The sequence below is a fragment of the Saimiri boliviensis genome, chromosome 11 (genome assembly GCF_048565385.1).
Source record: "Saimiri boliviensis isolate mSaiBol1 chromosome 11, mSaiBol1.pri, whole genome shotgun sequence".
Classification (NCBI taxonomy): domain Eukaryota; kingdom Metazoa; phylum Chordata; class Mammalia; order Primates; family Cebidae; genus Saimiri; species Saimiri boliviensis.
Window position 1 is genome coordinate 67,940,799 of NC_133459.1, and position 15,690 is coordinate 67,956,488.

A 15,690-nucleotide genomic window follows, 5' to 3' on the forward strand; every position below is an offset into this window, starting at 1 on the left:
GTTCAGCTCAGAGTCTTCACTACAGCTTCAGAGCTTCCTTCTCTTGCCCCGAATTTTGTACTGTCTATTCCTCCCTTTAGACTTTACAGATTTGGAGACGGATACATGTTTAAAGGTAGCAATGAAAGCTTTATAGATACCTACAGTCTCTGCTGTTTTTATTTTCTGTCTTTTTCCTACTGGGCTTAAGGCAAAACCATGTGCATGAAAGAAACTTGAGGAATCTTGGTTTTGTTCCCTGAAATTTAATTAAAATGTAATAAAGTGTATAAAATGCTTGGAATATTTAATGCAGTGACCCATCAGAAGCCCTCTCTGAACCACTAGATAGTACTGAGTGCCCCTCTTCAGGATTCCTATGGTACAATGTGTACACCTCCACCATATCACTTCTCAGACTATATTTAAATCTGCTTTAGATCCCTGCCCTTCAGAGATAAGCTCTTCTGCGGGGCTTATTCATATTGCATCTTAGAGCCCACACTGACTAGATAACCAGAAGAACTTAGTCTCAATTTGGAATTCTGTTTTCCCTTTTAGTTTTTGAAGACATTTATGTATAGACCTTAAAGACCTGCTTTTAAATTCAAGTGACTCATAGCCTTTGATGCAAAAATGTTCGCCCACCCAGATCTTACAAGTCCAATGATGAGTGTATGGCCTCATCCTTTCTGGAAAGCCCTCCAACTCTTATTCTTATAGGCTTGGCATCTGTAAGATGTGACAACAAATTTGATTTTTAAATAATGAATTTTCTGAAGATATCAGTGACCTTCAAAATATAGTAAATTCTCACTTGCTGAGGATGGCTGTGGTGTAATTTTTCCTAAAATGGTAAACTGAGTTTGGCTATTTAAAAATTCTGACAAACCTGTAATTCAATCTAAATATGATCTCTATCATAATTCTTGCTTGGAGTAAAGCTTATCACACTTCTTTGATGTACAGTGCCTGTACTTCATTAGATCCTAGCACACTGTTGGCACTAAATAATCAATGACTATTAGTAATCATGCCACAAAAACACTAGAGAACATTGACCATGAGACTTGAGTTAAAGTTCTTAGCCAATTCAATATCTGTTTCAAAGCATCCTTGACCTTTCAAATCCCCTGAATTTTTCATTTATTCAGTAATTGAAACCTAAATCTAAAACTATAGTATTATCATGAGTGCCCACTACAGCCTCTAGATTCAAAAGGTTAATTTTAATGAACTTTTAAACACTTGCATTAGGCAATTTCATTTAAATATAATTGAAATGTGAAGCTGGGTAGTTGTAGTGCTTGGCATTCAAATCTGGTCTATTTACCATGTAGTCATGGCTCAAGTGCTATAGCAACACTTGATAAATATTACAGTGTCTAGAGTCATAAACACTGATAATAAGCATAACTGAACAAAGTCTTTGCTCTTGAGAAGCCATGTTTTAAGTAGGAGCTTATACCCTAAGGACTTTTAACAAGTACTTTCCACTTTTGAGTAGCATGTCAGAAGCAGGTCAAATTGGGGTGAAACGCAGCTTGGGCCACGGAAAGATGGAGAAAGCTCGGGAAATACATGCTGGTGAGAATTAGCATGTACCAAATATGCACAGTGAGTGGGGGTCTTGTGTCATCATCTACATATAATCAAAGCACTGTATGAGGAAATCGTAGTTCAAAAATTTCAACTAAAAATCTAGGAACCAGAAATGCCACAAAAAAGAGTTACGGCCCAAAGCAAGGAGCCTTTCAAAAGGCTTTCAGACAATACTTTCATAAGCTCTTTAATAAAGTCATTTAAAATATACTTTAACCTAGAGGCTCAGTCACTTAGCCAAGTGTACCCCTGACCAATGAGGACAGTGAGAAAAAGAATACACAGACACACACACACACAGACACACAGACACACACACACACTCTCTCTCTCACTCTCTCTCTCTCTCTCTCTTTAAATTTAATTTTTTTAAGTATCTTATTTTATTTAGAAAAAAAGAATAGGTCAGGTGCAGTGGCTCACGCCTGTAATCCCAGCACTTTGGGAGGCCAAGGCGGGCAGATCACATGAGGTCAGGAGTTCAAGACCAGCCTGGCCAACATGGTGAAACCCCATCTCTACTAAAAATATAAAAATTAGCTGGGCTTGGTAGTGGGTGCCTGTAATCCCAACTATTCATGAGGCTGAGGCAGGGAGAATTGCTTGAACCCAGGAGGCAGAGGTTGCAGTGAGCCGAGATGGCACCACTGCACTCCAGCCTGGATGACAGAGTGAGACTCCATCACACACACACACACACACACACACACACACACACACACCCCATGAAGGCTGGTATTTTGGTCTCTGTTATAACCCCAAGTTCTTTTTACTTTTTCTTTCAGCATTAAAAATGTACTAGCACTAGTGACTGAGTGCATTTGGTCTCTCATGAAAGAATAATAAACTGCTGTGTTTAAAAGTATGTGTGCCTTTCTGGCTTTATTTCTCTTGTATGAAGGAGTAGGGTGATAATGTCCATATTGCACTAGCCATGGAAAGGCCCAACTTCAGCTGTTTGCGAGGCAGAAAAGCAAGTCTACTTATACTTAAAATAATAACTACTGCCTACGTAACACAAAAATCTATTGTTCTAAATTCAGACACATATTCCATTCAGTGTACTGAATGGTGAATCTGCCTGAACGTGAAGGGGCATTTTTTGTTTTCAACAAAATAACAAGGTTATGGGCAACAAGAATATAATAGTTTATTTTTAAGAGATCACTACTGCAATAATATATTTTAGGCATATAACTTTACCTATTATAATAAAAAATAATAACAAATAACCTTCTTCTACAGAGAGTCTTTGCTTTTAAGAAGAACTTATTTTAGGCCAAGGTATGGTGGCTGATGCCTGTAATCCCAGCATTTTGGAAGGCCAAAGCAGAAAACTCACTTGAGCCTAGGAGTTCCAAATCAGCCTGGGAAGCATAGTGAGACTTGGCCTGTACAAAAAAAAATAAAAAATAAACAAAAACAAAAAATTAGACAGGTGTGGTAGCCTTCACCTGTAATCTTATCTACTCTAGAGGCTGAGCTTATAGAACCACTTGAGCCTGGAAGGTCAGGGCCACGGGTGAGCCATGATTGTGGCACCACACCCCAGCCCAGATGACAAAGTGACACTGTGTCTCAAAAACAAACAAAAAGAGCTTATTTTAAATTATTGTTTTAAAAAACTATGAGATGTTAAGTTTGATGATTCTGCCATTTTACAGAAAAAGAAATTAAATTAGCTGATTCCTGTTTTCTGTTTTTTTTTTTTTTAATTTTCTTTTTTTTTTGAGACAGAGTGTCACTCTTGTTACCCAGACTGGAGTGCAATGGCGCGATCTCGGCTCACTGCAACCTCCGCCTCCTGGGTTCAGGCAATTCTCCTGCCTCAGCCTCCTGAGTAGCTGGGATTACAGGCACGCACCACCATACCTAGCTAATTTTTTGTATTTTTAGTAGAGACGGGGTTTCACCATGTTGACTGGGATGGTCTCGATCTCTTGACCTCGTGATCCACCCGCCTCGGCCTCCCAAAGTGCTGAGATTACAGGTGTGAGCCACCGCGCCCGGCCGCTGATTCCTGTTTTCTAAATTGCAAGCCTATGCTATATCAAATTGTATTTAATGAGACTGTTGAATGCTGTTTCCTTAATTTTCGAGTACTTTTATGGTCATTTCAGCTAAACCTTAGTTACTTGAATTACACAAAGTTGGAATCTGCATGGCATCTGGTATGAAACTGATCAAAGGGTTTGAATTCTGGGGAACAGACAGAATTGTTTAACATTAATACTGCCCTTTTCCCAAATAAGAATTTCCAGTCACAAAATGTTAGTCACAATAGCCGAATGCTTGTTGTGTATCAGACACCTAAGAGCTTTGCTTGGAAAATATACCCAGTAAATCTTGCTAATTCCTGGGACTTTCTTCTTCTGTCTCTTCTTATTCTGTCTCTTTATTAATCCCAATGCTAAACTCATCCAGCACCCTCATAACAAATATTTTGTAGAATTTGCAAAAGGAATCATATACAGAGAGGTTTGTTATATGGCATGTCCAGAGCCTTACACCAATTCACCTTGCTCTCCAGGCCTTCCTTCATCCCAGAATGAGATTCTCCTTCTGCCACTCCCAGACACACTCAACGCCTCTGTTTCTTCTTCTACACCAAGACATACTGAGGAATTTTTCCAACATCTAGTCTCCCTCTAGGAGGAAATTTACCAACAGAAATTTGTCCAGTTTAATAAATAAGCAATACTTATCAAACTTTTTTAAAGTATGAAGTTCTTATACTCTACACTATATCATCCTGAAATTTGTAGAAATGCAAAGATAAATCATGGAGGAAAGTGGCTTGTGAAATAGTTACAGTTTAGTCATTTGATGTGATGGAAAATATTAGAATCTATTGAACAGTGTTATGGAAGGGAATGAGAAATGGCAATTTAGAGGACAGCGAAAAGTTACATACAATTGAAAGGAATCAGGAAAGGCTTCCTGGAAGAGGAAGCTCATCATCTAGACTTTGCTAGGAGTGTTAAAACCAGGGGCAGAAATCAGTAGAAGGGTGGTCCTAGTGTGGGAGCAACATGAACAAAGATGAAGTGGGGCCCAGAGTGGGGAAGATTCCACCAGGTGTTTCGATCTTACTGGTCCATAAAGTACATATTGAAAAACTGTTACAAGTAATGTCAGGGGCAAAGAATCACTTTTTAACTTGAATGCCAAGATTAGGAATCTGATTTTTTTTTTTGTTCTGTGGACAGTGGCAAGACTAGAAGGAGCATTTTTACCACGGTAAAACAGTAATTTCTATCTCATTTTAATAATGTATTTATAATGAGGAAATTATTTCTGCTTAAACACACAATTTGCTAAGCTTTATTGATTCTATGACTATGCATTTTATGTAAATAAAGAATTGTATCAGTCGGGTGCAGTGGCTCACGCCTGTAATCCCAGCACTTTGGGACGCCGAGCCATGCAGATCACAAGGTGAGGAGATTGGGATCATCCTGGCCTACATGGTGAAACCCCACCCATCCCTACTAAAATACAAAAAAAAAAAAAAAAAAAAAAAAATTAGCTGGGCATGTAGTCCCAGATACTCAGGGAGCTGAGGCAGAGGAATTGCTTCAACCCAGGAGACAGAGGTTGGTTGCAGTGAGCCAAGGTTGTGCCACTGCACTCCAACCTGGCTACAGTGCAAAACTCTGTCTTCAAAAAAAAAAAAGAATTGTATCAATTAAACATAATCTTCAGCATTTTACCTGCTATTTATATATTGTCACTGTAGCTTTTAGTTTCCCAAATATCCTTTAGAGTTTCAAATTCAAGAAAAGATTTTAGTACCTAAGTCATACTGTGTAAAAATGGCTTAAGTAGATCTTGACGTTTCTGTTTTTTTTTTAATTTCCTTTTTAAAATTTTTAAGAGAAACATTGTACTAAGTAATAATGATAATTAAGACTCCCTTTATGACCCTTAAGACATACCAGGCCCTGCCTGACTCTGGACATGAACTAGATACTTTTCTGTCCCACTGATAAATGGAAATTCCCTATAGTCCTAGCTTATACATTTAATGATTATATAAAGAGTCTTGAGTTTTATAGATGTAGATATAAAGACTTTATATTGAGTATTCAAATTAATAAATTTAAAGTACATTTTCTTATTTTCCATATCAACCATGGGATAATAAATGTATAGAGTGCAAATTGCAACATCAAGTTAATGTGTATATCTCCATCAGACTCATGCAAGTCACTTTTCTAAAATACACTTAATTGCAAATGCATTTGGGTATTTCAGGCTCGGTTATTTAGTTATACTGAATACATTAAGCTATGACTATATGCACATGTGATAACAATGTCAAAGCACTTAGTTTTGTTTTAATGACCACTGGAAATTACCAAATCAGTGTTTAAGATATAATAACAAGAATGCAAAATTTTTTCATTCAGAATAATTAGAGGAGAAGGCAACTCTAACCTGTATGAATCTAAATTACAAATTTTTAAAAATTTTTGTAATTTTCAAGACAAGAAAAAATGCATTTTACGTTTATTATTTAGTTATCAGAAATAAAATAGACAAGAAGGAAAAGCACTATGCAAAGCATTTTTGCTTAAAGGTATCAAAGTATTGCTTTAAGAAAGAAGGTTAGACAACAGTATCACTCTTTTATTCCACCCTGGATTTATATAACCACAGCTCTATTGTTTAGTGGTAGTGTTTATGAAATTATTCTTATAGGATATGTAACTTGACAATTAGGAAAGCATCCGATTAAGCTCTTCACATTCCATTCTTGCTTATTATGTTCATTTAGATGCATTTGTCAATTTATAATTGCAGTTAATTAAAATTTTTTAAATTTTCTTTTTTTTTAAAGGAGCCCGCTACATGAAAAAAAATGCAAGTCAAAGTGGTCACAACCTAGAAGTCCGCAGAGACAGGAATAACTAGCAAGTAGATACTATGTTATTTTACTATGCTTAAGTATATAGAATTCAATAGTGTTATGGGAATTTTACTCTAAATGACCAAATAGTCTTGTAATTTTAAATTTATACTTAGCAGTTTTCATGTTAACCTATATCACATCAGGAAAATAATTAGGAAGCAACTTGGTAACTATGAATCTTAGGAAACTCCTTTTCTGTCAATAATAATGAAATTCCATTCACAGGAAACATGAACTTAAGTATTGTATCCTCTCTGAGATCTTATTTTTCGAGCCCCTAATTCAATACTTATTCCATCATAGAAAGAGTAAATGATTCTCCCTAAGTCTTGTGACATATTTATTCACTATGTAAATGCATTGATTCCTATCATAAGCCATTAATAATTATTATTATATAATAATGCTTTTAAGAAATAAAGTGAAATTATATTCCTTTTTGAAGGTTACATTTCAAAAATTCAAGGTGATATCAAATGAAATCTAGGCACAAAGCGGGAGCTTTGCATTTATCAGTATTTCCTGACATTTTCAAGAAATGAAATTGGAGGTTCAATGATAAAAGCATGCAATGTTTAGATAAATGGATAAAAAATGAACTTAAGAATGTGAGAAAAGTAAATAAGATTATTTGACTAGCTAGGAGAATCTTTGAAAATCTCATTGCTCCATATTAAAGTGGTCAGAGTTGATTCTTTCTCCACAAATTTATCTTACAGATTGTAATAGAATCAGAAAATATTAAAGCTGAAAGGATTTTAGAAAGTATTTACATGAATATTTCATTAGTATGGAGAAGGGAACTAAGTTTGCAATTAAAAATGGATTTGACATGTATATATACATATATACATACATTTTTTTCAAGATATAACTTAATACAGCTAGTTCTTAATTTAATAGGACTTATTCAGTAGTAATGATGATTAAAATATACATTTGAACAAAAATGTATACAAAATGATGGCAGTATCCATCATCAAGATAGTGGGCATGAATGTTTTATAATTAAATATTTATAGTAGTAGATATTTCTATAACCACAGAAAATGTGTAAAATTGTGTTTCAATTGCTTAACATTACAGATTCCAAAAGCATTATATAAACCAACAGAAGTTTCTTCCTTTTCACTCTTCTTTGACAGCTTTATGAATGACAGGTCATGAATGATAAATACTTCTCAGATAAACTCGACAAAATATTTATACAATTGGAACCACACATTTTGATAAGAAGAATACTAAGCAATAACTCAATAGAAATGAAAAACATTTTTATAATGAAAATTATTAGATTTTAGTGTATTTGATTTATAAAATTAGACTCTTTATCTTAGATTGCCATAAAGTGACACATGCATATCCTATGAGGGGGTGGAAAGGAAACACCTTAAAAATTCACAGTTCAGTTGGGCTAACTTCATGCTGAAGGAGGGAAAATTGCAAAACTGCATTTATCGATACCTTGGTAATAGCTGATATCAGTTTTAACTCAGAAGGAACTCTATAAAGCCATAATTAAAAATATTTGGAGAATTTAAAAACAGGCTTGAGAGGAAGGGAAGGGGACGGAAAAAAAGAGAGAGAGGAAGGAAGGAAGAAAGAAAGAGAGAGCTGTGCGTGGTGGCTCACACCTGTAATCCCAGCACTTTGGAAGGCTGAGGTGAGTGAATCACAAGGTCAGGGGTTCGAGACCAGCCTGACCAACATGGTGAAACCCTGTCTCTACTTAAAAAGAGAAAAATTAGCTGGGTGTTGTGGCACACACCTGTAGTCCCAGCTACTTGGGAGGCTGAGGCAGGAGAATTGCTCAAAACCGGGGAGGCAGAGGTTGTGGTGAGCCGAGAGCGTGCCATTGCACTCTAGCCTGGGCAACAGAGTGACACTGTCTCAAAAAAAAAAAAAAAAAGAAAGAAAGAAAGAAGGGAAGGGAGGAAGGAGGGAGGAAGGGAAGGAGAGGAGAGGAGAGAGAGACAGAGAGAGAGAGAAGAAAGTGGAGAAAGAAAGGAAAAGAAAGAGAGGAAGGAAGGAAGGAAGGAAAGGTAAAGAGGGAGGGAGGAGGAGGTAGGAAGAAGGGAAGGAAAGGAAAGAGAGGGAGGAGTAAGGAAGGAAGGAAGAAATACAGCCTGGCTGGCTTGGTAGCAGGATGAGACTAGAGTGCAGGGAGAGAGTTTGGTGCTGGGAGACAAAGAAATTAATGGCTTGTAGTAAGCCAGGCTCAAGAATGTGGTTGCAGTAGAGACAGAGAAGAAACTTGATTTGAAAGAAATATCTTCATTACCAAGTTCCACAGAAACTGGTTTGTGATTCCATTATTTGAGACCTGAAACACTAAAAAAATGGCAGTTAACTTCAATAGAGGATATTACAATGGTAACTTGAGTTTGGAACGTGACATTCGTGTGCCTCCTGCATAGCAAAATAAGGGATGATCACAGGGATGGTGGAAATGCAGAACTGGAGCTCTGGGATTCGATGAAGCATGGGTTGATCTATTTGAATAGAGACGGTGATTGAAGTTGCCAGAATTTTGTCAGGCAAAAAAAAAAAAAACGTGTACTGAGTAAAAGGAAACGTTGCCACAGGTAGAATTTTTAGGATCGTCAGTGTTCAGTCATGAAAATTCTGTTCGAAGAAAGAGAAATTAGCCACAGAAACTGATAGTTAGAAATAAGAGGAAAACTGACTTTCAGTGTCCTTGTTTTGTTTTTAAAAGAAACCAAAGAGGCAGAGAGATTCGAAGAGGTCAACAGTGTTAAATGCGCCTGAAAATTCTAGGAGGAGAATGATTGAGGGAGAAAAAGCTTTTGGATATTACATTTACTCAGTGATTAGGAACCCCAACAGAGCTAATCCAACTTTGGATGCCAAATGGTTTTTGAATCCTCTTCAACATCTTCATTCTTTATCTCCTTCCTATATCAATCCCAAAGATTCGTTTTTGTTTTTCAAATTTATCTATGGGTGGTTTTATTTTTGTAAATCACATTTACTTATTCTCAGAATATCATTCAGAATATCATTGTTATAAACACTTTAAATATCCCCGTAATTTGAATAGCAAATTCAATGTAATGTATATTAAAGAAGTGTTAGTATTGAGTAATCCCATCAAATATGCGTGACTTATCATTATTCCACCTAATAATTTCAAAAGTAATTTCCCACATTAGACTGACAAATATTATATTTGCCTCAGAAATAATTTCAGTCAGTACTTGGCACAAAGTAGGTACTCATAAGTAATGAATGAATGAATGAATCAGTGCTTGCTCTCTTTAGATCCTTTTGACATTCTTTTTGTTTTTAAGTACTCCTATATCATCTACTTGCAGAAAATACACTCTGAATTATCTATCTTGTAATCCTTAAATAGACAAGACTAAGAAGAAAATGAGATTATATAACACTGTCATGTGTGATTTTCCACCTGATTCTCATTAGTGAGTGCTATTTTTATTTTTCTTGACCTGGCATTATAGACTTAATTTTTAAAATTGTAATCAGAGCATAATAACCACTAAATCTTTTTAAACTTTTTTCTGTTTAGAAAGGGATTACGCCTAAATCTTTGTATTGCATTATTTCTTTTTCTGTCTACAGTAAAAAATGACTTTATTGTTTTATTTCAGTTTATATAAATAATTCACGCTTATTGTAAAAATTTCAAACAATATAAAGAAGTATAATGAAGAATGTAAAAATCACTTTAAAAACCACTCAAAGGATAACTACAATTAGTGTTTACATTCTTTATGGCTTAATCATTTTATCATTATAAAATATTGCTTTTTATCTCTAATGATGCATTTTGCTTTAAAATCCACTCTGTTTTTAGCACAAACACTGCCAACACATTTGGTTAATATTTGCATGTTTTTTCTTTGTGCAGCCTTCTTTCAGCCTTCTGGTTCTTGCATTTATGACCTCTTGTAAGCATCTTATAGTAGCCTTTATTTTAAAAATCTAATCTGATAGTATTGATATTTACTTGGATTATATAGTCTAGTTACATATATATTTATTAAAGTAAACTTGGGTTTGTATCTGTCCTGTTACTATTTACTTTTTCTTTAACTCACCTACCTATATTTTTTCTCTCCTTTATTGATTTCTTTTGGATTTTAAAATTAAAGAGATACTCCTTGTTATTCCATTTTTAATTTATTAATTTATTAAATATACATTCTTATACTATTTTTATAGTGGTTGCTCTAGGGATTTCACATTCATCCTCAACTTTTTACAGTCTAACATAAATAGTTACTACTAACAATTCCCTGATATTGCTAGAATCTTAGAAAATTTTTACTCCATCCTGTGCCATTAATAAGACATTTCTCACAGTTTTTTAAGGATTACTTAGAACATTTCTATTACTGTTTATATAGTCAATATCCACTTATATTTACCTGCACATTTACTTTTCCATTGTCATTCATTTCTTCTGCATAGCTGTGTTTCCATCTGAAAATATTCTTATGTCTGAAGGAGTCATTTTAGGATTTCTTTTAGTGCTGGTGTGCTGGAAATGAATTTTCTGTTTTTATTTCTCTGAAAATTCTTATATCTATGTTTCTAAACTTTAGCTGGTTATAGAATTTCTTTCAGCACCAAAAATTTCATTCTATTGTCCTCTAGCTTTCATCCTTTCTGTTAGGAACAGTCATTAATCTTATTATTGCTCCTTTGATAGTTGTTGGTTATATTTTTAAATTTGTTTTACATATGATAAAATACTCAACATAAAAGTTACCATCTAACCACTTTCAAGTTCAGTAGCATTAACTACATCCAGATTGTTTTGCAGCCATTACCACCATCCATCTCCAGAACTCTTCAGAATAATCACAGAAACTTTTACATGTCAACTAGTATAGACCTTTCTTTTCTTTTCCTCAGAATTCTTTTTATTTGAAAAAACATAGACTTTATTTTTACAGCAGTTTTAGGTTCATTGCAAAAATTGAGCAGAACGTACACAGATTTCCCATTCACCACCTAACCCCACACATTTACAGGCTCCCCCACTATCGACATCCCACATAAGAGTGCTGTATTTACAATCAGTGAACCTGCACTACCATATAGTTATCACTCAAAGTCTGTAGTTTACATTAGGATTCACTCCTGGTGATGTATATTCTATGGGTTTTGACAAACATATAATGGCTTTTATCCACCATTATAATATAATACGGAATAATTTCACTGCCCTAAAAATCCTCTGTGCTCCATCTTCCCTAATCTCTGGCACCCACTGATTTTTTTACTGTCTCCATAACTTTGTCATCTCCAGGATGTCATATAATTGGAATCAAACAGTGTGTGGTTTTTTTCAGATTGGCCCTTTCACTTAGTAATACACATTTAGGTTTTCTTCATGTCCTTTCATTGACTCGTTTCTCTTTAGCACTGAATAATATGCAATTATACAATATACCACAATTTACTTATTCATTCATAAAGTATTCGCTTTAATGGCTGCATTCGATTTTATAGCTGGATAACTTTTATTCAAAAAATCCCTTAATTAGGGATAATTTACCATTCAGTTTTCAGTTTTTTGCCCTGTAAAATAATGGTATATAAGCCAACTTAAGTCTATCCTTATTTACTTATCTATATTTCCCAAAGGATATATACAACCTTAGGTAAGGACTTGTTGAGAAACCGGTACTTTAAGAAAATTATTATTTTAAAAAGTATTTTGTGCAAAAATATACATAAAATACAATTTTCCATTTAACCTTTTTTATGTGTATAATTCACTGGCATTAAGTACATTTACACTGTCATGTAAAAAAGTCATCTTTAATATTAATGGGTAACAGCTCATGTGATTCAAAAATCAAATGCTTCTAAATAATAAACTGGAAATAGTCTCTCCCAACTCTATCCCCAGCCAATTTCCCTCTCTAGAGACAAGTAACTGGCATTACCAGCTTCTTATATAAATTTCCAGAAATATTTTTCACATACATAAGCCTATGTACACACATATGTATATTTTCTCTTTTTCCATAGAAATTGTAACATATTTAGACACTATTCAATGCCTTTTTTTGCTTAATAGAAAATATGGGAGATAATTTCATATGTGCTCGCAAAAAGTTTTCTAATTTTATTTTTTGACAGCTCCTTAGTGTCATACATTGTATTGATTTATTTCATAACCAGTCTTTTGTAATTGTGAGCATAGGTGCTCTAAATGAGCATATACAAGATTATTTTCCATCTATGTAAGCATATCTAGAAGAAATAAAATTGCTATATACAATGGTATGCCTTTTTGTAGTTTTGGTAGATTTTATAAAATTGTCCTGCACAGAGCTTCTTCCAATTTTTTCCCATTATCCATAATGTAGTGAATAAGACTTTCTAAATTTAATACATGGATAATGCACTCAAAAGCTGTGATGGTTTACATTTCCACAGGATTATGTATTTAATATCCTTTGCTCAGATTGCTACCAAGAAGTCTGTTGTGATTATTTTCTCATTTTTCTCATTCAGCCAGGCATAAAGTAATGTCTGAATTACTTCAAGTTGCTTTTTTCTATTAGAGAGATTCAGAATTGTTTCATATGTGTATTAGTCATATGGATATTCTTTGCCTATTTTTTTAGTATTGGCTTTTGCTTATCACTTTGTAACTACTCTTTGTATGCAATATATAGCATATACAGTATATACCATACTCTTTGTATGTGATATATACAATACATATACTCTTTGTATGTGATATATATGCATTTTCTTTCAAATGCATTACGAATATTTTCCCCAGCTAAAAATTTGATTTTTGTTAGTTTTTGCCATTTTTATGCTTTTTTAAAAAGGCGTATAACATAAATGACATCTTTTGTTTTTGTAATGGAATTATCTAATTATATGTAGTTCTTCTACATGTAATTTATATTGGTATTTAATTCTCTGGAAGCAGTTACATAATTCTTTTTTTTTTATTGCATTTTAGGTTTTGGGGTACATGTGAAGAACATGCAAGATTGTTGCATAGGTACACACATGACAGTGTGGTTTGCTGCCTTCCTTCCCCTCACCTGTATCTGTCATTTCTCCCCATGCTATCTCTTCCCACCTCCCAATCCCCTCGTCCGTCCCCCTTTTCCCCCCAACGGACCCGAGTGTGTAATGAAAGGATGTCTGTCTTCCTAAATTATTTAATTATTTTTATTTTGACTCACCTATGATTGTGAAAAAGTTCACTTTTACAATTAGGGAACATTTAAAATCTGCTATGAAATGCATAGATGACTTCATATTTTTCACACAGCTATCCTGAAAATGTTATTTCCTAGATAAGAGATGGCAATAAATGGAAAGCAGTATAACTTCATTTGAGACTTAGCATATTAAGAGAAAAATATTGTCTCAAAATATCAAAACGAGGAAAAGCATACAGCTGATATTTTATCATTCTGACAGTAAATAAGTTGCCAGAAGTCCTCCTGAGTTCTTTCCTGCTTTCCGTTGTGTTTTACTGGACAGCTGCCATAAATTATTTAGTAAGAGAATTTGGAAATTAAAACTTCCATTTTCATGACTATTCGTTTCATGTGATATTTAGAGACCCTTCTATTTACAAGTTACAGTAGTGGAAAGCGTACCTTTGTACTTTGGGATTTTTTATAACAAAATGCCATAGACTGAGTGACTCATAAACAATGAAAGTTTATTTCTTACAGTTCTAGAGGCTGAGAAGTTCAAGATCAAAGTACCAGCAGATTCAGTGTCTAATGAGGGCTCCTTCTTCATCAGCAGCTGTGCTCTCACTGTAACCTCACATGGTAGAAGGAGCAAGGGAATCTCTGGGGTCTTTTTTTATAAGGACATTAATCCCATTTATGAGAGCTCTGCCCTCATGACTTCAACACCTCCCAAGGGCCTCTCCTTCTGACACTTTAATTTGAAGGTTAAAATTTCAACATATGAATTTTGGTGATGAAAACATTCCGTTCATTGCAAGTAGGCCTCGAGACTAGCACAGACATAGAAGTCATGGAAGCAGTAGAGCCTAGTGGTTAAAACCACATGTTCTAGAGTTAAATTGTCTAGTTTAAAATCTAGTACTGCCATCTATGACTGTTTAAAATTGAGCACATTACTTTATCTTTCATTGCTTCTTTTTCCTCATCTAAAAAAAAAAAAAAAGGATATAATCGTACTCATCTCTTAATACCGTCTAAGTGTTGGGCAGCAAACAAAACTGATAAAATTTGTGCCTTTCAAATAGCTTGAACCCAGGGGGTGGAGGGTGCAGTGAGCCAAGATCATGCTACTGCACTCCAGCCTGGGCTACAGAGCAAAACTCCATCCAAAAAAAAATAAATGTGCCTTTGTGAATGAGGGATTTGGGACTATTCATATGAAATATAAATGTGAGAGCAGTTTGGGAATTGGATTAGAATAGGAAATAACAGGACACATGGCACATAATATACAATAAACATTGCTTATAATAATTATTTGAGAATCAATAAATGTAAATTAAATTAGACAAATTTATTTCAAAGGAAAATATAAACATATTATGGACATTTTTGGGAAAAAAGTTCTTACAATTTGTAAGGAAGAATAAAATATAAAATTATACAAAAAATTGACAAATTTATGCTTTTTTAATGCTAGGATTTATTTATTCAACTAATGTTTATAGAGCATCTGTTACTTTCTGAGTACTACACCAGGTGCTGGGAATCTAACAGAAAATAAAACAGATGAAATTCACACCCCCATAAGAGCTTGTGTTTTATGCAAGGGTATGATAGTTTGGGGCTAGGAATTTGAAAGATAAATCCTGACACCATGTGAGAAATTGATTGGAACAAAGAGGAAATGTAGAAATCAGTCAAGATGGTTGTTTCTCTTTTGAGTTGAGAAGTCACAGAGACATACTTGTAGGTGGTAGAGAAACTCCAAAAAAATATACAATTGTGTGGCTATTGAATTTTTGTAAATAAAATTATTTCAGTTGTACCACAGGAACTTGCTATTTTAGAATAATTCCTTTTCACTGTTACTATAAATAGACATTTATTTGGTTCGTATATTTAGTTTTCTTAGTTGTTTACACTAAAGCTGTGACCATTAACCTAGAGAAAGCTAGAATAGCAAAAGAGTAAAATTCACATGTATCGAGTCATTTCTATGAAGTCAAAATACGTTTATGT

The 15,690-nt window shown here is 34.3% G+C and overlaps 1 protein-coding gene across 11 annotated transcripts in view; it reads left to right on the forward strand.

The window, feature by feature from the left end:
• LRRC7 (leucine rich repeat containing 7) overlaps positions 1–15,690 on the forward strand; it is a 565,757-nt gene that overhangs the window by 153,450 nt on the left and 396,617 nt on the right. For 2 of the 11 annotated variants that reach the window (XM_074381010.1, XM_074381002.1), the window contains one exon: positions 6,425–6,501. The exons of the other annotated variants lie outside the window; for them this stretch is intronic. In XM_074381010.1, the coding sequence (XP_074237111.1) occupies position 6,501 (1 nt within the window). In that variant the 5' untranslated portion in view covers positions 6,425–6,500. The remainder of the gene's footprint in view (positions 1–6,424; positions 6,502–15,690) is intronic. 11 annotated transcript variants of the gene reach the window in all.